The 25,909-nt window shown below is 46.8% G+C and overlaps 10 protein-coding genes and 2 non-coding genes across 12 annotated transcripts, besides 5 other annotated features; 4 read left to right on the forward strand and 8 right to left on the reverse strand.

Moving 5' to 3' along the window:
- Nucleotides 1-307: 307 nt before the first annotated feature.
- Nucleotides 308-3,106, forward strand: TSTA_050120 (uncharacterized protein; the record flags this gene model as incomplete). The annotated part of the gene is made up of 2 exons (XM_002485482.1): nucleotides 308-565; nucleotides 590-3,106. 2 exons carry the CDS (start codon nucleotides 308-310, stop codon nucleotides 2,915-2,917), a joined length of 2,586 nt encoding a protein of 861 aa, XP_002485527.1. The 3' UTR covers nucleotides 2,918-3,106.
- Nucleotides 1,352-1,381: a microsatellite.
- Nucleotides 2,937-2,964: a microsatellite.
- Nucleotides 3,107-4,825: 1,719 nt separating the features above from the next.
- TSTA_050130 (uracil permease, putative) lies at nucleotides 4,826-6,667 on the reverse strand (the record flags this gene model as incomplete). Its single annotated transcript, XM_002485483.1, has 2 exons — nucleotides 4,826-6,557; nucleotides 6,606-6,667. 2 exons carry the CDS (start codon nucleotides 6,665-6,667, stop codon nucleotides 4,826-4,828), a joined length of 1,794 nt encoding a protein of 597 aa, XP_002485528.1.
- Nucleotides 6,668-6,992: 325 nt separating this feature from the next.
- On the forward strand, nucleotides 6,993-8,171 carry TSTA_050140 (gibberellin 3-beta hydroxylase, putative; the record flags this gene model as incomplete). The annotated part of the gene is made up of 3 exons (XM_002485484.1): nucleotides 6,993-7,214; nucleotides 7,267-7,429; nucleotides 7,483-8,171. 3 exons carry the CDS (start codon nucleotides 6,993-6,995, stop codon nucleotides 8,169-8,171), a joined length of 1,074 nt encoding a protein of 357 aa, XP_002485529.1.
- Nucleotides 8,172-8,235: 64 nt separating this feature from the next.
- TSTA_050150 (C6 transcription factor, putative) lies at nucleotides 8,236-9,679 on the reverse strand (the record flags this gene model as incomplete). Its single annotated transcript, XM_002485485.1, has 4 exons — nucleotides 8,236-8,512; nucleotides 8,562-8,653; nucleotides 8,717-8,848; nucleotides 8,897-9,679. The coding sequence occupies 4 exons, from the start codon at nucleotides 9,677-9,679 to the stop codon at nucleotides 8,236-8,238; spliced, it is 1,284 nt and encodes a 427-aa protein (XP_002485530.1).
- A 635-nt stretch (nucleotides 9,680-10,314) lies between these two features.
- Nucleotides 10,315-10,386, reverse strand: TSTA_050160. The gene has a single exon. It is a non-coding gene; the product is annotated as a tRNA-Thr (tRNA).
- A 345-nt stretch (nucleotides 10,387-10,731) lies between these two features.
- On the reverse strand, nucleotides 10,732-10,803 carry TSTA_050170. The gene has a single exon. It is a non-coding gene; the product is annotated as a tRNA-Thr (tRNA).
- Nucleotides 10,804-12,125: 1,322 nt separating this feature from the next.
- TSTA_050180 (AAA family ATPase, putative) lies at nucleotides 12,126-15,911 on the forward strand. The gene is made up of 4 exons (XM_002485486.1): nucleotides 12,126-12,268; nucleotides 12,376-13,429; nucleotides 13,485-15,406; nucleotides 15,468-15,911. The coding sequence occupies exons 2-4, from the start codon at nucleotides 12,436-12,438 to the stop codon at nucleotides 15,624-15,626; spliced, it is 3,075 nt and encodes a 1,024-aa protein (XP_002485531.1). The 5' UTR covers nucleotides 12,126-12,268; nucleotides 12,376-12,435; the 3' UTR covers nucleotides 15,627-15,911.
- Nucleotides 12,805-13,419: a mobile genetic element.
- Nucleotides 15,912-15,947: 36 nt separating the features above from the next.
- Nucleotides 15,948-17,452, reverse strand: TSTA_050190 (malate dehydrogenase, NAD-dependent). Its single transcript, XM_002485487.1, has 5 exons — nucleotides 17,279-17,452; nucleotides 17,096-17,213; nucleotides 16,897-17,046; nucleotides 16,746-16,840; nucleotides 15,948-16,697 (listed from the first exon to the last, which is right to left on the reverse strand). Exons 1-5 carry the CDS (start codon nucleotides 17,342-17,344, stop codon nucleotides 16,104-16,106), a joined length of 1,023 nt encoding a protein of 340 aa, XP_002485532.1. The 5' UTR covers nucleotides 17,345-17,452; the 3' UTR covers nucleotides 15,948-16,103.
- Nucleotides 17,453-17,610: 158 nt separating this feature from the next.
- Nucleotides 17,611-18,676, reverse strand: TSTA_050200 (v-SNARE protein Bos1, putative). The gene is made up of 4 exons (XM_002485488.1): nucleotides 18,626-18,676; nucleotides 18,461-18,560; nucleotides 18,214-18,395; nucleotides 17,611-18,147 (listed from the first exon to the last, which is right to left on the reverse strand). Exons 1-4 carry the CDS (start codon nucleotides 18,626-18,628, stop codon nucleotides 17,683-17,685), a joined length of 750 nt encoding a protein of 249 aa, XP_002485533.1. The 5' UTR covers nucleotides 18,629-18,676; the 3' UTR covers nucleotides 17,611-17,682.
- A 217-nt stretch (nucleotides 18,677-18,893) lies between these two features.
- TSTA_050210 (uncharacterized protein) lies at nucleotides 18,894-19,884 on the reverse strand (the record flags this gene model as incomplete). Its single annotated transcript, XM_002485489.1, has 3 exons — nucleotides 18,894-19,236; nucleotides 19,299-19,741; nucleotides 19,834-19,884. 3 exons carry the CDS (start codon nucleotides 19,882-19,884, stop codon nucleotides 19,200-19,202), a joined length of 531 nt encoding a protein of 176 aa, XP_002485534.1. The 3' UTR covers nucleotides 18,894-19,199.
- A 489-nt stretch (nucleotides 19,885-20,373) lies between these two features.
- TSTA_050220 (DUF890 domain protein) lies at nucleotides 20,374-22,527 on the reverse strand (the record flags this gene model as incomplete). The annotated part of the gene is made up of 10 exons (XM_002485490.1): nucleotides 22,349-22,527; nucleotides 22,251-22,298; nucleotides 22,118-22,193; nucleotides 22,037-22,047; nucleotides 21,884-21,982; nucleotides 21,762-21,835; nucleotides 21,576-21,705; nucleotides 21,222-21,312; nucleotides 20,891-21,154; nucleotides 20,374-20,829 (listed from the first exon to the last, which is right to left on the reverse strand). Exons 1-10 carry the CDS (start codon nucleotides 22,426-22,428, stop codon nucleotides 20,374-20,376), a joined length of 1,329 nt encoding a protein of 442 aa, XP_002485535.1. The 5' UTR covers nucleotides 22,429-22,527.
- Nucleotides 21,360-21,383: a microsatellite.
- A 236-nt stretch (nucleotides 22,528-22,763) lies between the features above and the next one.
- On the forward strand, nucleotides 22,764-25,898 carry TSTA_050230 (phospholipase PldA, putative). Its single transcript, XM_002485491.1, has 8 exons — nucleotides 22,764-22,880; nucleotides 22,933-23,333; nucleotides 23,386-23,538; nucleotides 23,586-24,207; nucleotides 24,267-24,527; nucleotides 24,580-25,046; nucleotides 25,097-25,645; nucleotides 25,699-25,898. Exons 1-8 carry the CDS (start codon nucleotides 22,853-22,855, stop codon nucleotides 25,711-25,713), a joined length of 2,496 nt encoding a protein of 831 aa, XP_002485536.1. The 5' UTR covers nucleotides 22,764-22,852; the 3' UTR covers nucleotides 25,714-25,898.
- Nucleotides 24,228-24,248: a sequence feature (AT_rich).
- Nucleotides 25,899-25,909: the final 11 nt, after the last annotated feature.

Here is a 25,909-nt window from a genome sequence, read left to right on the forward strand (position 1 = left end):
ATTCCCAGAATACGAAAAGAAAAAAGTTGGAGATGAGTTGGAGATGAAGGAGGGGTCCACTAAAAGTAGGTTAATATTAATTTCGCCCGGCTTTGTCTCAGCCCCGGATTAGATATCATCATCCAACTTGCCAGCCTGAGACTCGACACATATACTCCTATACGGAATGCGTTGATTCTTCCTATTCTCGAGTTCTGTCATGGGCCAAATTATTATATATATGATTACAGGAGGATCACTATCAACATGCTGTCCCAGTGATCGTCTGCATCATCCGTTGCCTGGGTGTTAGTCCCACCGCTTGACAATGCATCAATCACCCGCGAGCCGCCCTGACTCTCGGGGTGACAACGCTCGTTACCAAAGCCAACCTCCAAATCCCCAATCCCATCCTCATAGCGGCCGACCTGGCTCGTCCGACAGTGATGCTTCATCCTCTTCATCGCGGGTGACAACACTCAATCGCCCGAAAGGCCCTCTCCGCTCCCTCAATACTCCGTCTTCCCCCCATCCTCCTCGGACATCGTCAATTGGTATTATCAATGCAAGTGCAAATAGCAGTAACGTATCTCTACCTTCGACTGCGCAGCCGCGTCCAACAGTCGGTGCAAATTCACCGTTGAGACCGCCGAATGATCCGATCTCGAGAAAACCATCTCCACGAGCCCCGCTGCCAGAATTACAAAGACACAGACCACGACAACATTCACAGGGCTTCTTTGAACCTTCATTACCCACCGCGAGTCTCGCCGATCATACCATGACGGCTCTAACGGCTTCGCAAATTGCTGCCCAAGCGGCTATGCAGTCGACTCAACAACAGCACGTGCGGCATCGTTCACAGACAGTTCCGATCGAGGATGGACTAAAGACTCGGAAAGGTGGTCGAGAATCACCGCCACCGGTCCACCTAGCACCTCATACAACTACATCAGCGTCAACAACGGGCGGTGGTGCAGGAGCAGGAGTCGGCGGGTTCTACAGCAATGCATACCAGAACGGACTTATAGGTTCGAGTGTGGCTGCAGCTACCACCGCTGCCAGTATTGCGTTTCCGCGACATCAAGCGGGGGCAGATGCGGTAGATCAGAAACAGAAAACAGAAAAGACAAGGAAGAAGTTATTCTCCAAACCGAAACATATTGGTATATCAAGGGACAGGGACTGGATGGGCAGCAGCAAGGACAAAGCGCTATCATCTCCCAGTAAACTCGGATTTGGCAGTTCAAGCGGATTGTCAAAGATGGTTAGTGCGTCTACGACCAATCTCACCGAGGTGAGCTCCAACAATTCTTCCATGTATAATCTCTCGAATGCATCCGCGAGTACGGTGGTGCCGGTCGATAAGGGAGAGAAGGAGAAGGAGAAGGATAAAGAGAAGATCCATAAACACCATTTCCTATCACGACAAAAGCTCAAACTCAAAGACGACCACCATTACTTGCCATTATCATCCGCTTCCAGCAACTCGAAACCTCTAGACCCGAACGCACCTCAATCTCTCTATAACTTTGCTCCGTCCTCACCCGGGCCGTCCTCTTCAAGTTTTCCGAAAGCAGGATTGGATCTACTTCATGGAGGTCGAGCTCTGAGAGAAAAAAGGCGAGAAGAGAAAGCTATGGTGTCTACTGCATACGATGCTAGCAGGGATTCTATAGATACTCAATGGCCTTCTGGTATTGGCTCTAGCATTAGCGGCTCAGCTACACCTTACGGAAACTCTCTGGGCAACCTGGGAAGCGTGATCAGTAACGACAGCGTCAAAGAGACTCTCCAGGGCTTCGGTTTGCATAATATGACGGCAGAAGACGTTTGGGATTTCCTGAAGGCTAAACTGTTGGTTATATTTGACGGTGGCGATGTCCGCATTGCTGTGGAGGACTTGAACAAGCTCGTGGTTATACATATTCAACTCTGCGTCCAAAAACAGATGCCGACTATTGTAGAAGATCTTCGAGAATTACTGCATACGGGGTTCTCGACGCTGAATCATTCACTTAGTGGCATTCCGGATGAAAAACTCGTTCCTCATCTGATGCAGATATGGATGTTAGCATTCGGAACGATCTTACCCTTCATTCAGGCAGTCTTCCTCCCATTGGATCTCGAATTCAAGGGCCGTGGATCCGTGATGAACGCTCGAGAAGCCAGAGAGTTCTGGGGTGCCTTGCCTACAAATGGAGACACAGAAGAAAGTTCCCTAGGTGATGAGCTCGACGTTCGTATGATTGTTCTAACCGCGTTTCGCGATACGGTCATTCTGCAGCGCTTCGAAGCACTAAATGCCATCTTTTCCCGCCTGAGTCTAGACACCATCAACGCTACCATTGGTGCCTTAAGTTCTACTTCTAACAGTAGCAGCAGCGGCGGTCGACCGGGCACAGCCGCATCCCTAGATCCGACGTACAGTAGCTTCAACTCTCAGCAATCATCTCTCAACATCGCCGGCAGCTACTCCTCTGACTCTGCAAGCGCAAACCGCAGTCGCGCAACATCCAACACCTCCTCCAACCCAGACCAATTGATCTTCCAGTCATTTACATCACCGTCCCAACGCCAACTTCAAACTCTCCGCAATAACCAGAACGCAGACTCATCGCACGTCATCACGGATACTGTGGGCCGCATGCTGCAATGCTTTAGCGTGCTAGCTAGCATCCAAAGCGGGGACGAAGCACAAGAACGCATCGAAACATTAACCAAGACCTTAAAACACAACTGGCTTGGACGTGGTCGGACGGGCCGAGATCGAAGAGGATTTGTCGGGACCAAGGTCAAACCTGTTATGTTACCGCGTCAGAATAGTGATGACACTACGAGTAGTAGTGACCGGGCAACAATGACGAATGGGAATGCAGTATGGCGGAATTCCCTGCTAGCTAGCGGAAGAAACATGGGTACGAGTGCTGTTAGCTGACGATGGCTGTTCACCAATTTTTTCTTTTCTTTTCTTTTCTTTTCCTTATTGACTCTTGTGATGTTCTTGACCCAGCGAACGGAAATATCCTATTGTTAGTTGTGTACATGGCGTTTGGTGAATACCCAATGTCTATGATAAATATGAACATGAAAATGTAATCATGGGAATGAACTCGACTTTTAAGCCACGCAATTTGACTTTTATACGAATCCACCCTGTGGTTGCCGAATACGGCAATTAGGGCAACTGTCTTAGATTTTGAACCTTGCAAGCTTGTAGACTATATACCAGCTCAAGCTGCTGCTCTATCTTAGGTTGTATGCCGAACCAAGATGAATTTCGTAGACAAATTTGAATAAGGCTTAAAATCAGAATCTTCAATAGATGCTGCGCTTCCTGAAAGTTGAGTTCATGAGGATCTCAGAATTGTTCTCGATAGCACCAACATGCACAGTTCCAGTTGTACATTATTTGCTTAATGACTGAACAGGTATACTGCAGTAATTATAGCTGCAATAGCTGCAATAGCAAATAAGTAATTCCACCCTCGTGATCACTTCCTAACCATTAGCCGGTGTCTCATTCCGGCTTTTGACCGTACACCACATATGTGATGAGTAGTCACCGACTCTCCTCAATTATGTCTGGAAAACAAACTTATATCGGCAAGTACGCATGTATTCTCGTATCTTGAATCTCCGTCCGACAATCCACCAACAACATTTCCAAATCCTCCACCGACATCCCCAGCACCTGCGTACACAACCTCGCCGAAAAACCATGCAAGCCGTCCAGTGTATTAACCATGTTCCAATATCCAAGATTCTTCAGATATTGGTAAGGCGTCAGTCCTCCTTATCATCCTCCTACTTGAGTGCAGAGACTCTCCGGCACTTTCATAGCCCAGTCAATGGACATGGTAGTGTTTCCAGCCTATGCCAAACCGTGCGAGGCATTCTGAGCGAAGAACTGGCAAGACCGTAGTCGCAAATGGGCGACCACCCAGAGATCATCACCCGTATTGCATACCAACTGTTAAACATTCACCTACTCTTCCACCGAGATTACCAGTCACCGGCGGAGGTGTCCACCACCGCCCGCATCCAACCTAATAACAATACCACCCTGGTGGAAAATACCATCCAAGCACTCTAATCATTCAAATACTCGCTTCTGCTCGTGGAGCAGTCGCTAGCGCCTCCCGGCATCCTTAACGGAATTTCCCCGTGCTCTAATAACAGATTGATCCTGGCATGCCTTGATGCGTCCTCCCGCGCTCTTCAGGAAATCCTTCGATTATTTGACAACAGCAACAACAATGATCCTGATGCAAAACTGCAATTCTACAGCAGCAATCGGACCTCGCCGAGCTTGCCGGACAATTCTAACACAGCGCGTAAGAACCCCTACCTACGAACACAGTCTCCAACGTGGACTGTGAAGCAGCAATTGAAAACAATCCGACAGCGCTTCGAGCAACTATCTTTCTGCTCTATAGACAATAATCTGACGGACCACGGGTCTTTCGTCCACGACGAAGCGCCCTTTGATCCGCTGTCTTCTGATAATACAATGGCTTTACTTGATCCGGAAGCTTACGAATGTTTCATTGCTTCTAATACGATCACTATTCCGAGGGGATCCATTTATTCTTTGAGCTGGATAGGTTAGTGCATACTGTCTAAGTGAAGATAAAAGCGAGAGCCGGTCTAGTCTACAAGTATAAGAATAAAGATTATTTCTACCTTCAAGTTTTCAATTCCTTGTCTGTGGAAACATTTCATTCCGACTAATAAAATATAACCTGCATTTAAGATCAAGACTATGGATTGCACGAACGGAACGAAATGCTGAAAGTACAATAACATTAAATTTCCTGTTAGATGGGTATCAAAGCAAACCATGCTACGCAACAGATTTAACCTTCTCCTCTATCTCCGGCACACTCTTCTCCTCAACAGAATCAACACCATCAATAACTCTTGCACGAACAAAAGTTCCAAAATAATCCTCGTTATCTTCAACACCTAGCCCCTGAATCGGAAAAACCTTATGGAGCACATAATACGTCCCACAACTCAAGGAACAACCCAATATATACGACAAATCATACAGATTCGACCATCCAGCCCATGGATCACTTGAGCTATTTTGGACCATTCGCACGAATCCTGGAAGAGTGACCCAGACACCCATCATCCAGGCAATGAAGGCGCGCCAGTTGTATCCCTTTTGATACCAGTATATACCATTTCCGTGCGAGTTGTAGTTGTACAAATCACTTAGTTTGAGGATTTGCCTGCGAACGATGAAATAGTCGCTAAACATTACCCCGGTCATAGGGCCGATGAGTACACCGTAACCGCCGAGGACGGATAGGAATTTACTGGCGCCGTTTAGCAATGTCCATGGTTGCACGATGAACGATAGAATGGACATCAAGATCATTCCGCGTCTGATGGTGAAATACCGAGGGAAAAGCCCCGACAGATCGAGACCAGCCGCAACACCGTTGTTGGCTACGACCATACCGAATTGAGCAATCATGAACGACAAGCCACAAAAAGCGACTGCGGCACGTGAACAGGATGAGTTTTCATAATGGGCTTGGAGAGCAGCGAAGAGTTCGTATGGTGCCCAGAGAAGCGTTCCGTGTTGTTCGGGGAATATTTGAGCTGCACAAGATGTGCATATAATTCCGATTAGAGCGACGACTATGGTCCCCATGGGCACCATTATGAGCTGTGCGAGGATCTGATCTTTGGGTTTGCGGGCGTATCGGGTATAGTCCGATTGGACGTAGACGTGAACACTCATAGAATTGATGTTGGTGCATATACCGAGTACCATCATCCATCCCAAATGACTTCTAGTAGCTTGAGTCACGCCAGAAACCGAACTAACATCGGTCACCAGAGTACCAACTCCGTGAGCCTTGGCCATGAACCAGATCCATGTCACGACGATAGTCGGAATGACCGTCACACATGAAATGAGGAAGGGAAGTTTGTATTTTTCCGGCTTAATCCAGATGAAAGGGTAATATAACGCCGTAAAAATAATAAACGACGTAAAGTCCCCAGTTGTCATGGTTCCATTAGCCAAAGGTCTGTTCACCCTGGCGAAAGAGGGCCAAATAGCTGTCAATACAAGTTTGACACATTGTCCACCCCAGAATACCTGCGTCGAGAACCAGATACATGCCAGAAACACGCGCTGAATAACAACAAAGACAAACCCATTAACCCCCCAGGGAGCTCGCTGGATGATGGGAAATCCGATATGCCATTTTGCTCCTGGTGCGCCAGTCATGACACACAGGCAACCGACAATGACATTGCCGATAATGACTGTCAACATGGCTTGCCAGACGTTTAGGCCATATGCAATCAATGAGGATCCTGTTGTCCAGCCTCCGATGTTGAAGGAGCCTGTAATGACCCATAGGGTCACAAACTCCCACGGACCGAAGGTTCGTCGGGAGGGCTCCAGGGGGCGAGTGTCGGCATTGAGGCCTTTCAGACCTCCCTCATCTTGATTATTGTCATCTCCGTCGTTTTTGACTTCGATGAGTTTGAGAAGTTTTCGAATATTGTCCATACTTGGTGAAGATGTGAAAGAGTCACTGCGGATTAAGCTGCTTGTCGCCAATAGCTTCAAAAATTCTTCACGATATGATTCGAACCAATCTTCCAGTGAACCTGTATCCTTTATATCATCAATCCCTATCTGATAGACATCGTCCATCTGCCGATCATGACTCTGCCATCTTCACTTCTGAAATAAAGTTGGATAGGGTCATGAGATAAGCCGTCGAGTTCATCCGTTTACCCGCCTTGAGCCAATCAGAGAGCTCATATATACTTGCCCTTATCTTACTATCGACAAACTGACTCTTCATGCTTGACCAGCGGATAAACTGGTAAAATGAAGGTCAATCTCAAGAAGAGGAGAATATTGCTCACCTGATATAGGTCAATGTAAAGTATTTTAAGTGTCCGACCCATCTGAACTCTCATGATATGCGAATCTCCTTTTGCAACTGTTGTGATACCAATAGCTCAGCATCAACATGTCCACCACAATAACTTCCACCGACAACATGCCAAAGACAATCCGTCTAACCAATGGCAAAGAATTTACCATTGTCTCCAATGCCGCGATGACAGAAAAATCGATTCCCATCATCGATGTATCACGCATGCATAGTCCTGAGCTAGCTGCTCGTCAGGCTCTGGCTGAAGAAATTCGAAATGCTGCTCATAGCATTGGCTTTTTCTGTATCACGAATCATGTACTTCACCTACTCAGTCAATTGACTATAGGAGACTAATACTGTCCGATAGGGTATAAACCCGAAGCTAGCGTCAGATGTGATGGAGCAAGCTAGAGAGTTCTTTGCGCTCCCTGAGGATAAGAAAATGGAAGTGAGCTCCGACCTCATTCCCGATGAGTATTGCGGGTACCATGGGATGCAGCGGTACAATCCAAATGGTTGGAAATACAGAGGTATGCTTCCGTTTGTGGCATCTCAACCACTTCTTATACGTTAACGTGAGTAGACCTGTATGAGGCGTTCAACTGGAATTATAATCCGGCGAAAGACCCCGATTACCCTGACCTATCCACTCCACAGATCAACCTATGGCCCAAGGACATGTCTGAATTCGAAGAAAAGCTTAGCGCCTACCAGACCGAGATGATCAGGTTTGCACGTCAACTTACGCGCATATTTGCATTGGCCCTTCACGTTCGCGAGGACTTTTATGACGAGCATGTAAAGCGTCCAGAAGCCGGGCTGCGGATCCTTCACTACCCACAGCAAGAAGCATGTCGAGATGAACAGAACGGAATTGGCGCGCATACCGATGTCGAGTTCTTCACAATCATCACCTCGGATGCGGAGGGTCTGGAGGTGCTGAGTAAATCCGGACGTTGGATCAAAGTCAAGCCAATTCCAGGTTGTTTTGTGGTCAATATTGCTGATTGCTTCATGCGACAGACCAATGATTTCTTTGTTAGTACAGTTCATCGGGTTATCAATGAAAGTGGTCGGGAAAGATATTCGTTGCCTTTCTTCTGGGGCATAGACCGGAGGACTCTCCTGAGTCCGGTACCAACATGTGTCAGTGATGATAATCCGAACAAGTACCCGATCATGACGGCAGGGGAGTATTATCTGTGGAGGACCAGAAGACAGAAGCGATCGTGGTTAATTGGCGAGAATGCGAATCAAACAACCAAAGAGTAGTTGCAGTTATATAGCTGAAAAGTAACAAAGCTGGGATATCCAACTGAACCCTAGAAATCTCTTCTCAAAAAAGGCCCACAGATTCTTCCCAGGCTGCAGGCCACGGAATTCGCTGAAGTATGTCCAATGGTACCATTAATTGCTGAGAGAATAATTCCAGTGCATTGGCATGATCTTCGGACTGTCCGTCATATTCTTCAACAGGCGTATTTCTGTTTGAAGTCTGCGGTATGTCAAGCAATCGATCAATATCTTCCACATAAGCACGTAGCCGTTGACTAGCTTCCATGGCAGATGTCATACAGGATGAAAGACTTTCGAGTAGCTCCGACATACAAAGCCTGGCCACATGTTTAGACTTATTTGATAACACTTTAGCTTCATACTTACATAACCGTCCTCAATTGATAATAGTCGGACTTGGATAGTCCTTCGTTGATGAAGCTGCTTAATATATGACCGAATCCGGAGATCTCTTGTAACTACAAATAGCCAGTCAGAGATATGTATGAAGACGAGGACTACTCATAAACGTCGGAACTCACCATAGCTAATCCCATCGCACGAAGATAGTCAATTGGTATGCTTGATATTTCGTCTATCAGCTCGAGTACTGTCTGACACGCCTCGTAGAGAGTTGTTGTATGGTAGACACTGAACGTGACCATTCTCAGAAGCTGAAATTCATCAACCAAGAGTCTGTCACACCGAAGGGGTCTACTTACCTGATATGTGCATGCAATGTTAGCCGTCTGATAACCGCATCGATTCAAACGAACATTTGACGAGACTGGCATGGCTTTCTTGAACCGGTCAGGCAAGGCCTCTCGCTCTGCAGCGAGTGGATCCAGAATTCTCTCTTGGGGATCATAATCCAGGACGAAGGATGTAGAGAGGCATCGACGATTAACATCAGTCGATGCACGCCGGTATCTGAATTGGGTAATAACATGCTCAATTCCTCTGTATAGATCAGTGACGAAATTCCATCCGCTAAGCCATTCTAATTGCTGCTCATCACAGCCCTCAGACTCAGCAAAATCGGCGTCCTGCATCGTGGGGTAGGCGACCGATGATTGTAACTCAGGGGATCGAACGACATGTCCAATGACTAAAGATGTATGTACTTCAAGGCGATACATGTGCCAGAAAAGCCGCCTTCGTTCCTCTATCTCAACCTCAGACAGACCACTCGGCCATCTCTTTTCATCGCAAAATCCATGCTCTGCTACTACAGCGTGGTACAGGCCTAGAACTTGGTGCAGAAGAGGTCCATCGCTGTAGTGAAGGGCAGTCAGGCAAGCAATTCCAGTGGCCTGAAGACTTTCAAACTCTTCAAACTCAATGACGTTATCAGGAAGGGCACGAAGAGTCTCGTCAAAGTAGAGCCTCGGATTCAGATCATGTGGTACGCTTCTTTCATTCAGGACGGCCCCGTTCTTGATTCGAAGGGCGCTCACAGCGCACATGGACATCAGTCTGGCGTACGAGCCGCGACTGTCGGGCATTTTTCCCGTCCTCCATCGATCTCTAAATGTCTGTTCATGGATCGTTATGGCCCTTTGTCTTGTCAGTCAATGGCCACCCTAACGGAATGAGGAGACAAACACTGGGTATACCGCTTCAAAGAAGGTATCAATCAGTACTTCAATCGATTCAATTGAGCCGTGTTTAGTCTCATTTAATGTCCATGGAGATGCTCTGTTGCCGACCCGAGGTTTGGTGCCTCTCTTTGCTGGGACTCGGCTCCAGGTACATGCTACTCCGAAATCGATACAGGTAATGCATTGGAGGGAGCTTTCGTGGATTTTCTTGCAACGCCGGCCCCTTTTGTGGCAGAAGTCGCAGGCTCTGGATGTGCGCCGGGACTTGACTCTTGATAGTGCTGTGCGAGGAGCCTCCATGGAAGAATGAACAGGCAGGTTGATTTATTCTCGAGGAAGGTACCGTGCAATGGGTGCGTGGTCCTTATCTCTTCACCTCGCGCGGAGATGGCTAGAGCCCAAACCTTGTACAAACGCTAAAACCACTCCACAGGCAGATAGATAGATATGATAATATACATAGAGATACTGACAAAAAAAAATACTCATTCTCTCAAATGAAACATACCCAATGATATTGGAAAAAGGCGAAAAATAAATGCACTTACGCGGGATCGAACCGCGGACCTTGTCATTACTAGTGACACGCTCTACCACTGAGCCATAAGTGCTGATTGGTTTGTTGGACAATAAAGTGGACTATATTCTATTATTGCATAGCAAATTTCCGGGATAATTATTACATAATCATTCATCGCTGTTTTTTTCAACGCTCTTGGCGCCAAGTTCGGTTCGCAAAAAAATATCTTGATGTTTTCCAAGAATTCCCATGAAAATCCAGGTATATAGAGGTGTACAATTGATGCTAATATTTTAGACAAGATAGAGCTGTATATATTATACAGATAGTTCACATCAGATGACTCTACCTAGCATAGTGGATAGATAGAGAGAATAGCAAAAAGATTCAGCTCGCACACATCGCACAAACACATATAATAACATCCGACAAAAAAAGCACCTAACCAGGATCGAACTGGTGACTTCATCATTACTAGTGATGCACTCTACCGCTGAGTTATAGGTGCTGATTGGACGAAACGCCCTGCCAGGGGACGACTCTTCATGGAAATTTTGAAGCAATTGAAAGCTCAACTCTGATTGGTTCTTTGACGGTTAATTTCGCTCTTTTGGTCTAGCTCGTGTAGGAGAATTTTGACCAATTAGACTGCTGGCTTATAGATACATTAGTATGGCTGGCACACCAGGCCTTCAAGTGGACTCAGTACCCTTGTTATGAACCCATGTTGATTAAGAAGCGATGGCTTCTAGTTCCACTGTTGTTCAAACCGGAGTTTGTTCTGAAAACCGTACCTAAGTCTATCCATGAATATTCAAAATTTCGCTAGACCCCAGTCTGCCAGGAAGTTGCAAGGTCAAGACGATTCAATCGAGTGCTCGATTTGGAATAATTTCTGTCAGTTTACCTTCCCAGTGCCGAAAAACCTAGCAATGCACTCATAACACGACTATAGGAAGTCGGACAAGCTGGGCAGAAGTTCCACGCCGAGCACTTTGAGAGCGGTGACAGGGCTTCGTATACCCTGAAGCGCTTCGGGGTGGCCCTAGAGAGGAATCTAGCCCCCTAGGTATTATTTTTGTACCTTCGGGTTGACCGCCATAGTTATGTGTAGTCCTTCGGTAATAGTGTCCTTGTTATTGTCATCCTAGAAGAGTCGAGTTGGAGAGTGCGGAGAAGTCCCCCCAGTGGAGTCCGCCTCGCGAGGCGATTGGTGCCTCACAGCCTCAGGCACCTTGCTGCCTGTTCCGCATCACTTTTAGATGAGATGCAGACGAACAGTTGACCAGTCTGAATATTTTTGCAGTTTATAATCACGGAGAACGGAGAACAGGGGATGACTCCAAGTAATCTTTTACAGAGCAATTATTGACTGCATACATCGGCCAAGGCCGTAAGGCGTTAAGGCTCGCGCCAGCTCAGAGCTCAGCTGCATCGCCGCAATCGTCCCGCTGCCAATGACTTCTTCCACTCGCTCACCAGGCAGCAGACCTCTTTTTCAAATCCCATCCTGATGCTGGTATCACCGCCGCCGATAGTACGTTCGTGCTTGTTATTCGGTGACTCAGATCGGGCTTGGTCTTGGTTGCCTAGTTCTTCTTCTTCTTCTCAAGCTTCAACTTAAATGCAATCTCTCCTCATCTTTCAGCTCGAGTGAAAGTCTTATTCTTTCTATCTTCTCGTCAAGCCGATAAAGCGAGCCACAACCCCCACGGTATTCAGCAATTCGGTAACATCTTCAACCCTCGACACGTCGGCTGACTTACTCCATCTTGACTGGCTGCAGCTCATTGCCTCACATTCCCCCAGCCCTCCTCACCGCCTGCATCTCCTTTGCACTCTAGAACAACGCACTCGTGCAACCTGATCGACACTTGCCTCGTTTTTCTTCGTGCGAGCTCATTGCTTTTGTGACATTTTATCCTTGTGCCGCCTCGGGCAAAAAAGAAATTTGCTCGATAAGTCGGCCTATCGTGAGTTGACACTAGTTGGTTGGGGCGCACTTCTGGCTTATTTTCCTCCCACTCCGTCATTTTGTCGTTTCATTTCTACCTCTAGCTAAGCAGTCGCTGAATAATAGTCGATCGCTTCAAGCGTGGCTTCCGCTGTCACCTTCCGTCTATTTTCGTGAGTCATTCCAATGCAGTCCCCAGACAGAACTGCATCTACTTCCAGTACTGTGCCATCTCCGTTTTTTACACCAACTTCGGAAACTTCCTCTCAACAACGTGACGAGCATCAACATCAGCATCGCTTGGAACAGTCCAATATGCCTGCAAATCCGGTGACAGATCGTCAGGAGGAGCAGGAGCAGCCTCAACAGCGACAGCAACAGCAGCCAGAGTCTCAGGAAGAGAACACTAATACAGAGGTCACTGGCTCAACGACTTCTTCTACAGTGGCTGTTGCATCGAACGTGACCTCCACAAATGGCAAGTCTCATATAGAGCTTGCAGTTGCGGCAACGACTCCCAAGGAGGACATTGTCAAAGGTGCAGAAGTGAAAGCAAAAGCGGACAGCAAGAAATCAAAATGCAAGCCCCATAAGCATCGTGCAGCGGTGAAGAAGTGCGCTAGCAAAAAGAGTAAGAAAAAGAAGCATGCTAAGGTTGAGTCTTCCTCCGAGGAGGAAAAGACGTCATCTTCTGAATCAGAGTCATCCAGCTCGTCTGAATCAGAAGACTCAGACTCTGTAGACACAGAATCCGAAACTACCGAGAGCGAAAGCGAATCGGATAGACATAGAAGAAGACGCAACAAGGCCAAAAAGGCAAAGAAGTTGAAGAAGAAGAGACGCCATCGCCGTGACGAAGAGACCACCGATTCCGAGATGACCTCGAGCAGCGATGAAGATTCCCTAGCGGACCAGAGAGCTTTGAAAGAAAAGCTGGCAAGAATGGCGAAAAAACAACGCAAGGCGAAGAAATTGGCTAAGAAATATCTATCCGACGAGGAGGATGAAGAAGATGTACCTGACTCGGACCAACTCAGACTACGAAGGCAACTGGCTAATCTTAAATTATTGCAGGGAGGGAATCGTCGTCGACTAAAGATCAAAGAAAGTAAAGGAGAGAAGAGCAAGAAAGGGAAGAGTAGAAGGGCTTCGAAAGTTGCATTCAAGCGGGTTGATGAACGTCAGTTACCCTTTAGATCTGTGATTATACTCATTGCTAATGGATTTTTGAATAGTATGGGACAGTACTATTCACAACTTCAAGCTTCGAGAAACCATGGACGACCCCGATGCCGACGAATTTGACCAATATATTTTCAATGTTCGCCGCAAATTTGACTGGGAAAACAAATATGTGGATACCTTGGTAGATATCAAGAGCAAGCCCCTGAGGGATGCTCTGGCCACCGTAATGGATGGGGTCAAGGGCGTGAGTTTGGTGGCAGAGACCCCAGTGATCGATCCAAACATGCTCTTCTTGTATCTGGAGGAAACTCGAGCTTACATGAAGACGTTGAAAAAGACTGTCAAGACAGAAAAGAAGAAGAAAGCTCGGAAACTGGCTGCTCTCAAAGTTGCTCATCTCAAAGTCCTGATTAAATATCTTGACACGGACTACGCCGAGACTAAGAAGACACTTTATCCGTTGCTTGAGTCCAACATGATCACATTCGATCTTCTTTGGGCACTGTTCAAGCCTAACACTATAGCCTACACTACGACATACGGTCATACCGACGAGCCTCGGGCGTTCAAAATTGAATATGCTACCAAGGAGTCATCGTTCATGAAGGGGTCGTGGTACATGGTTGAGGGCAAGTATCTCGAATATGACGGTAAAACATTTGGCATGGGTACCATGGTTGCAGATGTTGAATTCTTCAAAGGAGCTCGCAAGATCACTAGTCTGGCTTGCTATCCTCTTAAATACCACCGCGATTCTGAAGCCCTAAGGACAAAACTCATCGAACGTGGAAAGCAATTTGTCTCTCTGCGTGGTATGAATTATCGTTTCCACAAGGGTATGGCCTTCTTCAAGAAGAAGCGCTCTGTTATCAAAGTCAATATCAATGGACGAGTGATGATCGACCCCGCGCTTCACCGTCGTATCAACCCTAACTACCCAATCAGCACAGTCAGACCTAAGGACCCTGATGATCTCGAGTCGGAGTCTGGAGAAGACAGTGATGAATGCGATTGTGGAGGATCATCATCCGGAGCAGACCACGGCGGCGACTTGAGCCACGATTCCGACCCACCACGCCCCGTGTACAAAATCATGCGTGACAAAAAGGGCAAGGCTCATGTTGTTCAAGTCGAATACGACGAGAACGGCAATGAAATCACCAAAAAGGAAGATCTTGAATTGCTCGAAAATGAAAAGCAAGACGGTGAGACAACTCCAGAACCGGAGTTCACAGAAGAAGAGCTCTTGATTGCTAGCCCCGTTGTTTTGGGATTCGCTTTTAGCGAGAAGCTATGGCTCGAATTCAGTGTCTCTGGCGTGAATGAGATTGAGTGGAACGATGGCGCGTTTGATTCTCTGGTCCTACCTGACAATCAGAAATCAATCGTTAAAGCGCTCGTGGAATCTCACACATTCAACGCCGCGCAAAACATCGACGACGTCATTCAGGGCAAAGGAAAAGGCCTCGTGGCTGTACTACATGGACCTCCAGGAACAGGCAAAACATTGACCGCAGAAGGTATCGCCGAACTTCTAAAACGACCTCTCTACATGGTCAGCGCTGGTGAACTAGGCACAGACTCACGTACCCTCGAAGGCGAACTGAACAAAATCCTCGACATTGCCCATTCCTGGGGCGCTGTCCTACTCCTCGACGAAGCAGACGTGTTCCTCGAGAAGCGCACAATCCAGGATATCCACCGCAACGCCCTGGTCAGCATCTTCCTCCGTCTTCTGGAATATTTCCAGGGTATCCTATTTTTGACTACAAATCGCGTCGAAACTTTTGACGACGCGTTCCAATCCCGTATCCATATTGCTCTTCGATACGGCGATTTGACCACAAAAGCGAAACGGAGTGTATGGAAAATGTTCCTGGAAAAAGTTAAATCTATCGATGGTGTTGAGACCAATACTTTTACGGATAAGGATCTCGATGTTCTTGCACGTCACAACCTCAATGGACGACAGGCACGTCTCCCCTTTCCCCTTTCTATCTCCACCAGAAACATGAGACTAATGAATTAAATAGATCAAAAACTCCGTCCGAACCGCTCAAGCCCTCGCCGTCAACGAAAAATTACCCCTATCAATGTCCCATATCAAACGCGTTCTAGACGTAGCCGAAACATTCGATCATGATCTCAAAGGTGGAACGGGTTATATGGATGCTATGAGGAGTTATACTTAACGTCACCCCCCTCCCTTCGTCTTTCATGTTATTTTCATTTTCATTCTGTTTTCTTTTTGGATCTCGTTTTTTCGGGGTGTCCGCGGTTTAGGAAGGTATGAATTAACGAACTGATATGGATGACACGAATGAATCAACGACAGATACTTTTGCCTGTCTGATTTCCTTTTCCCTCTTTCTTATTTATTGATCTATTCAGCCGATTTCATTTATTCGATTCAGTTCTTGTATTGGTTCGATAATACAACACCCATTTTGGTATTCAATGATAGTTACGTTTAATAGTATTTCTGGGTCTCTTGATCAGACGTAAGTCGGCTTGACAAACGACAAAAGAAAAATCATTGTTCTGTTTTACACATAATATCAGACTAACTAACGTCTAGTCTAGAGTACTAAACCTCATTGCATGCAGTCATCATCACAACATACAATCAAGTTTCTTATCCTCTTAAGAGGGTACATAGAGTCTATTATTTAAGGGTTCTGAGCAACAAAGTCAACACCCTTCTTGATGTTCTTTTTCAAGTCACCAAGGCAAGCCTCGAGGAGCTTCTCCTCGTAAGCATTGACCTGACCAACGGGAAGAATCTCCTTGACACCCTCAGGGCCAAGCTCAACGCGGGAAGCGAAGAATTCAACACCCTGGTCCTTGTAGAGGGGGCTGTCGACGAAAGTGGGCTCAATGACACCCTTAACACCCTGAGCAGCCTTGAGGAGGGACTCGGCGAAACGGGCACCAGCGAAAGCCATGGAAAGGGTAGCGGAACCAGCACCGTCCTTGGCCTTGACGACTTCGTCACCACCGAATTGGATACGGTTGACGAGGGCGTCACGGGTCTCGCCTTCAATGTCGGCGTGGTTGGACTGGGAAAGAAGAGGGACGATGGTCACACCGGAGTGGCCACCAACGACAGGGACTTCCTCGTTGGCAGGGTCAGTCTTCTTAACCTGGGAGATGAAGCGGGAAGCACGGACGACATCCAGGGTGGTAACACCGAAGAGGCGCTTAGGGTTGTAGACGCCCTTGGACTTGAAAACCTCGGCGACAATGGGGACGGTAGAGTTAACCTATACAATTAGCTTGTCGGATTGCATTCATGACGGTGTGTAACGTACAGGGTTGGAGATGACGAGGATTTTGGCATTGGGAGAAGCATCAGCAGCGGCCTTGGCGAGGTCACGGACGATGGAAGCGTTGGTGTTGAAGAGATCTAATAAATTTGAACAATTAGAACAGATTGAAATCAATTCAGGGTGTCCGTCGTACCATCACGGGTCATGCCAGGCTTGCGAGGAACACCGGCAGGAATGAGGACAATCTCGGCGTCAGTGAGAGCCTCCTTCAATCCGGAGGCAGTAGGTTCATAACCGGTAACGGTGCTGTTTGTGTTGATGTGGCTAAGATCAGCAGCGACACCTGTAAGAATTAGTCAATTGACCCAATGAATTGCGACGAGACCACTCACCAGGGCCACCGCGGATATCGTAGAGAGCGAGCTGGCTAACACGGGGGTTGAGCTTCATCAACAAAGACAAAGGCTGACCGATACCACCGGCAGCACCAAGGACGGTAACCTTGGAAGCCTATGATGATTGAAGCAATAAGTAAGTCAATTGATGAACAGTCTCAAGCAAAAACAAGAACGCACCTGGCGAGCAGACGCGGAGAAAGCCCGCTTCTGGAAGACACCAAACGACTGGCGAGCAGCGAACATGATGACAGATTGTTTATGTGTATGTTATGATACGGAAAGAAAACAACGCAAGTAAGAGAGATGACAATGGATTGTCTAGATGGATAAGAAGAACACTTTAAGTCGAGCAAAAGAGGAGTTCGGCGGAAAGAAAAAGCTGAGGTAGGCCAGACTAAGCCCAAGCAGGCAAGACCTTGTCTCCGGACGGTGACGCTTTCCTTGTTGGTCCCGACCCTCTCCGCTAGCCGCTTTTCCGTGAGACTCGGTGAGCTTACAGAAGATTGTAACAACATGGATGATATTCACGACGCCTGCTAAATGCTCGATCAAACACAATAACAATACAAAGCTGAATCTCACTACCTCAAAAAATGAAGCACCAGCCAACAAAACAAAAAGAACACCACCACTCCACACCAAAATATCCCTTTATCCTCTCTCGCTCGCCTCTCTACCCTACGAATCGTATCACCACTGATGCCCAGCGTATTTCCAACACTATACAACCTCCGCTGCGTATTCTTGAGGACGTCTCGTTGCTGGCCCAGATCCTGCAACACGGCACGCCCCCGGTCAAGAAACTCGTCGAGTTGGGTATTCGTTTGCGCAAAGAACGATTGTTCGCGTAAAGCATGTGTTTCGCGATCGTAACTCCCTGGACCGGCGCCAAAACTTAGCCCACCTCCTGCTGCTGCGGAACTCGAGGCGGTTGCGGACCCGAATGCAGAAGATCGAGGTAAGGCGTGATCTGCGTAGGGATTTTCTGGGGTAGCGGCATGATGTGGACGGCGACCAAAGAGTTCACTGCGGTTCGTGACGGAGACCTTTAAACATCAACTTAGCAACTCGTAACGTTTGTAGAGGCTATTCTCCAGGGAGAGGAAGCTTACGGTCTCCTCCCTCTCTTTCCTCAGTCGCTCGAACTGCTGTCTGTAATCCAGCAAAGTCGCGCGAAATGACTTTTCGCGTTCAATAGCTTTCTCTTTCTTCTCTGGTATAAGTTCACTTTTAGCGAGAGCTGCGTAGTCGTCTATCGTCCGGGAAAAGGATGCAAGTGACGCAGATATTTGTCCTAAAGATCGCAAAAGTCAGTATCCCTGTACATATGCGGGTATGAGCGTGTCTTTGTATATATACCTTGCAGGGCAGGAGACGCAGTACCCGGTGATTCGGCAAAAGCGTCGAGATCATGCCGTATGGCCGTAGACTGCTTCAGAGCAGAATTGAAAAGTGAGTTCTATTATAGAGTCAGCTGGAACTGCAGAGAAACAATGCGTAGCCATAAATGCTCAGAATGCGCACCATTGTATCGAATTGCAGCTCAAACACCCGAGCTGAGTGGACCGGGATGTACAAGTGGAAAGTAAGAATATCGTTGCTCAATAGCTTCGAAAAAGAGAATTAAAATCGCAATCCAGGCGTATTCGCATCACGGTTTTTGAATCGATATATTAGTTATTTTGTGGCATAAAATCATCAAGTTTGTATTTACTTGTTGTCTGAAGAGCCAAGGACACATCTCCAAGAACGCCAAAATAATGACGCCATTCACCGCCTTTGCTATGACGCTCTTGATCTGCTTCACTTCCAACACTCGAAACCTATGAATTCGTCTCAGTCTGATCATTGAAGAAAAGCGCCCAGTTTATTAATGATATAAAACCCTATTTACATCTACAAATAGCATCTCAAATGCGATTCAGCAAATAGAGAGGAGACACGCTACCCAACCAACTCCAGTACTCAGACAAAAAAGAGATGAGACGCATGAATGGGATGATGATTTCTGGTATGATAATCATTTCTTCCCTCATGCGGAATACCGAGTAGACCCAAATGGATATAAAAGAAGAGAAAAGAGAATTCTTCAGAACTCTTAGTCCTTCTTGGGATATTTGTTCTGAATAAGCCACCTGGAAGAAATCAAGTCAATATCAAACATGTATCTCCAAGTCTTTTTACGCATAGAACTCACTTGCTAACAAAGTAGTCGGCACCAGCAAACAAGCCTACAGCACCAGCCCAGATACCAGTAACCTCCCACGAAAGTTTTCCTTCTGTATGCTTTCGGTAAGCACTGTATCCGAGCGCAGCACTAAGCGCAGTAATAATAAACGCATTACCCAAGTATACTGGATTCTGTGCGTTTTTGCTCAAACCCTGAGCTTTAGACTTCTTTCCTTTCTTGCCGGAAGCAGCAGCAGCGGCAGCGGCTTGTTCTTGGGCAAGAGCTGCCTGCTCGGCTTCTCGCGCGAGTCGTTCGGCTTGTGTGGTGGTCTTGACTTCTTGATCGAGGAAGTCAGAGTGGACGGATTGGACCGAGGGGGCGTCGACATCAATCAATGATGCGGTGCTGACGGATTCAGTTTTTTCAACCTGTGGGGGAATGGGGGCGCGACTATAAGGATTAGCTTGTATCTCAGCGATTCAGTTTCACGTTACTTACGCCTATTAAACCTCGTTAGCATATGATGTTTTACTCGGCAGTCAAAGATGTGATAGACACTTACCTCCTCAGGTGGTTGAGAGGCACCTTTAGCAGCAGCTTCAGCGTAAGACATTGAGCAGAGTTTTGAATGTTTCTAGCAGTGACCAGTTAGCATGCAACTCATAACCCAGGTTCCAGGTGATAAAAACCAGCAGAGATGAGACTGCAAGAGGGGTAGGGATAACGAACATATGATGGGCTTAGATAAGTTACAAAGCGACGTAGAGTGCTAGTGGTAAAAGCTGCTGATTCGGCAATAATCACTAGAGTGAGGTATTTCGGGAGGACAAAACGTTTTATAAGAAGGATAGAAGGTCACATGTAAGTCACAGGGTTGCCTCTCCTTCCAACAAACCAAGCTTGCTACCGTTGACGTCATCAGCCGACCAGCCGACCCACATATGCTGTCAGCGGCTGCATTGGCCAATCACAGTTGGTCATGGCGCTACAATGTTGACAATATGCCGGATTGGGAAATACGATTCGAAACTTGTTAAGATATCATTCTTTTTGATTTTTCATATATTTTGCTTCAATCGCGCTCCATATGCTGTCTCTTTGGTTATTCGTGTACCTCCTCCGTGGCTTTTCTTTTTATCATGCCACAGAAGCTCTCAAATAGCACCTGGTCTGATCCTTTGATCCATCTGATTACCACATCCACACTATGGTCAGCTTGAAGTGATAGATCAATCCGAAATCCCAGCGCTGCCTCTTCAACAGCAAAAACCAACTCGTCATGGCGCATAGACTGCTTGTATTCCAGTGGATCGTCATGTTGCTCTCGTGAATGTTTACGCCGCGCCTTTCTAGACCAGACATCTTCCTTTGCATAGCCGATGCAGGACTGTGCCGAGAACCAGCTATAGCGGAAATATCTAAACGACGAGAATTCAGCTTCTATCTTGCTGATTGCCTGTCCTAAAGAGCCTTTTTGTGTTCTCTGAAGATCAAACTTGTAATCTGAGGGAAACGGTAGAAGGTGTTTTGGAAGCGAAGCGATTCCTCTGCTCACGTCCTGAAATCACAAACCAGTCAGTATATCATTCTCATGGGCAAAGTCTGCGGGGATGGTTTACACTTCGCGGTCTCCAATCAGAGAAACTCCATCCCACGGCCCAACGACGAGTTCCCTTACCCTGCACAAACTCGGTAACGGCCCAATTGCTGATACCATTATCAAGAAGTTTCTGCACAATAATCGAAACACTGGAAAGTTTGCCAAACATACTCGTATACCACAAGACTTGTGTTTTGAGGGTTAGTGACTGCGTTAACAAGGATTCAATAAAGGCTACTTCGCCTCCCGGCGTTATCATTTCGACTGCCGCACCGGTGCATGCCTGATCAGACAATCGGTTTTAGCTTTCAATCCATCCTCGCAGAACATGAAAAACGGGGGTTGCATACCGAAAAGGGTGGCCGTGACTTAGCTTCGGCTGACGAAAGAAGCTCGTCTTCAGATTCATAAAATGGCGGGTTGCACATCACAAAGTCCAAACTGCTAGCAGTTAGCACCGCCCAGCCCAAAAAGTCGCATTGAAAATGTAAAAAAAAAAATAAAAATAAAAAAACATACGACAGCTGGGATTCGCTGGTGGTCACCCACCCAACTACTAACCAGCCGGCGTGTGGCTTAAGTACGGCTGAGCGGACGGGAAGCCCTGGTTTCCACACCCTATGGTCGTATGTGATAGAAGGAAGAGAATGACAGGTTCATATGCTGAAAGGATCTAGAATATCCTTGCGTTCAGGGCATCATACCTCTCAACATCGAGTTTGTCAGTGGGGATAAGCGGATCATCTTTATTGGTCTGCATGATTCTGATTCGGTCGTCGAGCTTATTGTCGGAGACAGCTTTTTGTGACAACGATACGTTCTTGCTGTCGATGTCTGTCCACAATATTAATGACATGAACGTGTCCGAATGTGTGAATATATAGATTTACCCGTGGCGATGAAACTCCATCTCGGACGAGAGGAGCACCCCAGGAGAGGGTAGATAGCACAACAACCGGTTCCACTATATTCGTGTCAATGGCATGAACACAGAGGATAGGACTCAACGTACATGTCGAGACCAAGGACCTCTCTGTTTGGATCATACTGATCGGTACCCGTTCTCGAGCTGGTGTCGATAAGGTCTTGTAGCCACAGGATATAGTTGAACCTGGATAGGTCAGCAACTACATCTCATAATAAATAAATCTTTCGACGCTCTGACCTATTTGGTATCTAACCCATCGTGTTAGCTTTGCCGTCATCGTCGCGTTGACTATTGTAGTTTTTTCTGGAAAAGGCGTACAGGAGGACATAATCTGTCATCGGGCAGATCGACAGCAAGCTTGAAATCTCGTTCCAGGAGGCTCTTCGTGAGCTGCCTATTCCCATTTAGTACTATTATCCCGTTTCAAGCGGTAACATATGAAGAGACACACCTCACAGAGTCCGGATCGCTGAAATCTAGCTGATCATTGGATTTTAAACTTTTGCCGAGTCAGCCACTGACATAGCACAGTTGATGGGAGACAGGTACCGTTTCGCGAATTCTGGAGATGTAAGCGCTAGTTCTCTAAAGTCGATTTCTCGCTTGTAGATATTCCGAGACGAATGCATTGTGCCAATGCTCTTAGTGTGCGGTGACTTGTTGTCTCGGAGCTGGAACAGGAGGAGATGGAGGAGAGTGGAGACTGGAAATATCACCGGTCAAGCTGGTGGGCACATGGCTGAGAGCAAGAGCAAATCGGCAACGGTCAATCTGGTCCATCAGATCAGATTATTTACTGGACAAGAACTGAGACAGTTTAGTCGAAGAAAATAATAAATGGTGTGCGTGGTTTTGTTGTTGTTAGAAATCGTACAAAACAAAAGGACGAGTCCAATGATGTCATGATATCTTGGCTGTGAGTAGCCTAGCGTTGTACACCGTAGGGCAAGTCTTCAAGAGGGGCACATTAATATTGCGATGATTTCTACTTCTCTTTTGCAAGTTGGAAAATTCCTTGCAATGGTCACTTAGGGCCTTACTGAATCAGTCACTATGGACTCTCTCAAGGAGAAGTTGCATCGTATATGAATCAGAAGCTGAAAATAAATATATTGAGTCTAATACATTCCCAGACACAAAACTGCACGATGCCAAAGTCAAAGCAAGCCATCTGAAACACAAGATTGGAAAACTCGAGAATTTGTTCAACCCCAATCATCGCCACGACGAAGCTCACGAACAAGAGGTAGACCAGAAGCGTACTGCCATTGCAGAATCTCACAGATTTCAGTCCTTTGCTCCTGAGCATGACGGAAACAAAGTCAAGTGGTATGTCGACGCCTCAGACTACATGTGGGCTGTCTCTGTGGCTCTTGACCGCGCAAAGGAGACTATTTATATCGCGGATTGGTGGTTGTCACCCGAGTTGTTTATGCGAAGACCTCCGAATCGCAATCAGGAGTGGAGATTGGATCAAATCTTGAAAAGACGCGCCGAGGCTGGTGTGCAGATCTATGTCATTGTCTACAAGGAGGTCAGTACACTCCCTGACGCGCTATCAATTCATGAGCTGAAGCGACGTACAGGTTGAGCAAGCTTTGACGTGTAACTCTGCACATACAAAGCACGCCTTGAGAAGTCTGTGCCCTCAAGGATCAAAAGGCGCGGGTAATATTCATGTTCTTCGACATCCTGATCACAACATGTTTGAAAACCTGGGTGACATGACCTTCTATTGGGTAAGATGTCTCAACCGTTGCTTCTTAGCTCTCTAATCGATTTGTAGGCCCACCACGAAAAATTCGTGGTCATCGACTATGCAATCGCCTTCATTGGCGGTATCGACCTCTGCTTTGGTAGATGGGACAATCATCAACATCCACTCGCCGATGTCCACCCAGCTGGTATAGAAAATGAGATATTCCCAGGCCAAGACTTCAACAACAATCGGATTATGGACTTTCAGAGCGTCCAAGACTGGCAGAATAATGAACTTAACAAAACTGAATACGGCCGTATGCCCTGGCACGATGTCGCCGTGGGGGTAATTGGTGACTGTGTCTATGACATAGCCGAACACTTTGCGCTGAGATGGAATTGCGTAAAGAGGGACAAATACAAACGTGACGAGAGTGTGGATTATTTACTCATCGAGGGCCGTACTGGTGAGGATGAGGGTCTCCTTGGCGTTCAACGTCCTAAGTTCCCCTGCGGAGAATATATTCAACATCCTCTGACGCCATTGAGCACAAAGCCTCGCGGCGAGCAGGGTACGGTTCATGCTCAGATTGTCAGGAGTAGCGGAGACTGGTCCTCGGGAATCTTAACGGAGCATAGCATACAGAATGCATACTCGGAAATCATCAAGAAAGCGGAGCATTTTGTGTATATTGAAAACCAATTCTTTGGTAAGTTGATGTGCATCACCATTTTTTTTTTAAAAAAAAAAGTTCTAATAGTGCATCAGTGACTGCGACGGGTGATCAGCAAAAGCCTGTTGAAAACACTATCGGCCGTGCCATTGTTGAAGCTGTGGTTCGTGCTGGAAAAGAAGGACGGAAGTTTCGAGTGATTATTGTCATTCCATGCATTCCCGGCTTTGCAGGCGATTTGCGCGAGAATGCTGCTGCAGGTACTCGTGCCATTATGGACTACCAGTACAAGTCCATTCTACGGGGCGACGATTCAATTTTTGGACAGATTAAAGCCCAAGGTGTTGATCCAACAGGTATGAACATAAAAGCCCCAGTATGTTTCAGGTAATTGCTTACTTGGCGCAGAGCATATATTCTTCTTCAACCTTCGCTCCTACGACCGCATCAACAAAACCGCAGAATTAGTGGAGCAAGAACAGAAGTCTGGCGTCCATTATCAAGACATCCAGCGCGCAAATGCGGAGCAAGTGATGGGCGAAAGTGTTCACCCAGGTATTGGCAAAGAAGGTGATTTCACAGAACACGAATATGGCATTAGCAAAGAAGACCAGGAGAAGAAGATCGACAGTTTACGAAGGTTCGAGGAGCAACGTGAACAGGCATACGGTAAAGATAGGGAAATTAAGAGCAGTGATAACATCGTGCAAAATGCCATGCTTAATCAACGAAAAGTAAGCGAGGAATACTGGGGCGGAGATGATCCCGAGAAAGAGAAGGATAACTTCATTCAAGAGGAGTTGTACGTTCATGGCAAAGTATGCATTGTCGATGATCGGGTTGTTATTTGCGGTAGTGCCAACATCAATGATCGAGTGAGCTGCTACTCCTTTTGGATGAGAATTGTTACTGACGTTGATTCTAGTCACAACTTGGGGACAGAGATAGCGAACTCGCCATTGTCCTCGAAGACACCGACATGATCGACAGCACCATGAACGGCCAACCATACCGCGCTGCTCGTCTCGCAGCAACTCTCCGACGTCATTTATGGCGTGAACATTTAGGACTTCTTCTCCCCCAAGAACTCGACGGCAGCAACAACCCTAATGCCCAACCACCAGACGACTGTCCCAACAGTATCGGCGAAGGTCACGAATACGAATTCGTCACTGACCCTCTAAGCGAAGAGCTATGGGAAACATGGACAACGCAAGCTACCACAAACACCGAAGTCTTTCGATTCCTTTTCCGTGCTGATCCGGATGATCATATTAAGACCTTTGAAGACTACGATCAGTTTGCGCCGAGAAAATCGATTAAGCAAGGGCATTTACATGATCCATACATGCCGGTCAGTATTGTGCGTGAGAATTTGGATAAGATTAGGGGTCATCTTGTTTGGATGCCGCTTGATTTCTTGAAGGATGCTGAAATGGCTGAGCCGGGGTTGTCGGTAAACCATATTACAGTTGTGAGTTTTCTTTTCCTTGAGTATTATGGTCGACTGGCCTAACGACATCTCAGAGTATTTATACGTAGGTGGAAGTCATTGATGGTGCCGTTCTTTTTTCATCTTGTTCTGTTATTCTATACATGTTTCTTGGGCGCCATGTCAACTGTCATGACAAGACCTGGTCCCAATTTGAGATTACTTCTTACAGTATCACGCTTCCCATAGTATAGTGTACATAAAGTCGTTCTCCGACTCAATCTTGATACCAAGCAACTCCGAATC

This window comes from Talaromyces stipitatus, genomic scaffold (genome assembly GCF_000003125.1).
Source record: "Talaromyces stipitatus ATCC 10500 scf_1105507295515 genomic scaffold, whole genome shotgun sequence".
NCBI classification, from domain to species: domain Eukaryota; kingdom Fungi; phylum Ascomycota; class Eurotiomycetes; order Eurotiales; family Trichocomaceae; genus Talaromyces; species Talaromyces stipitatus.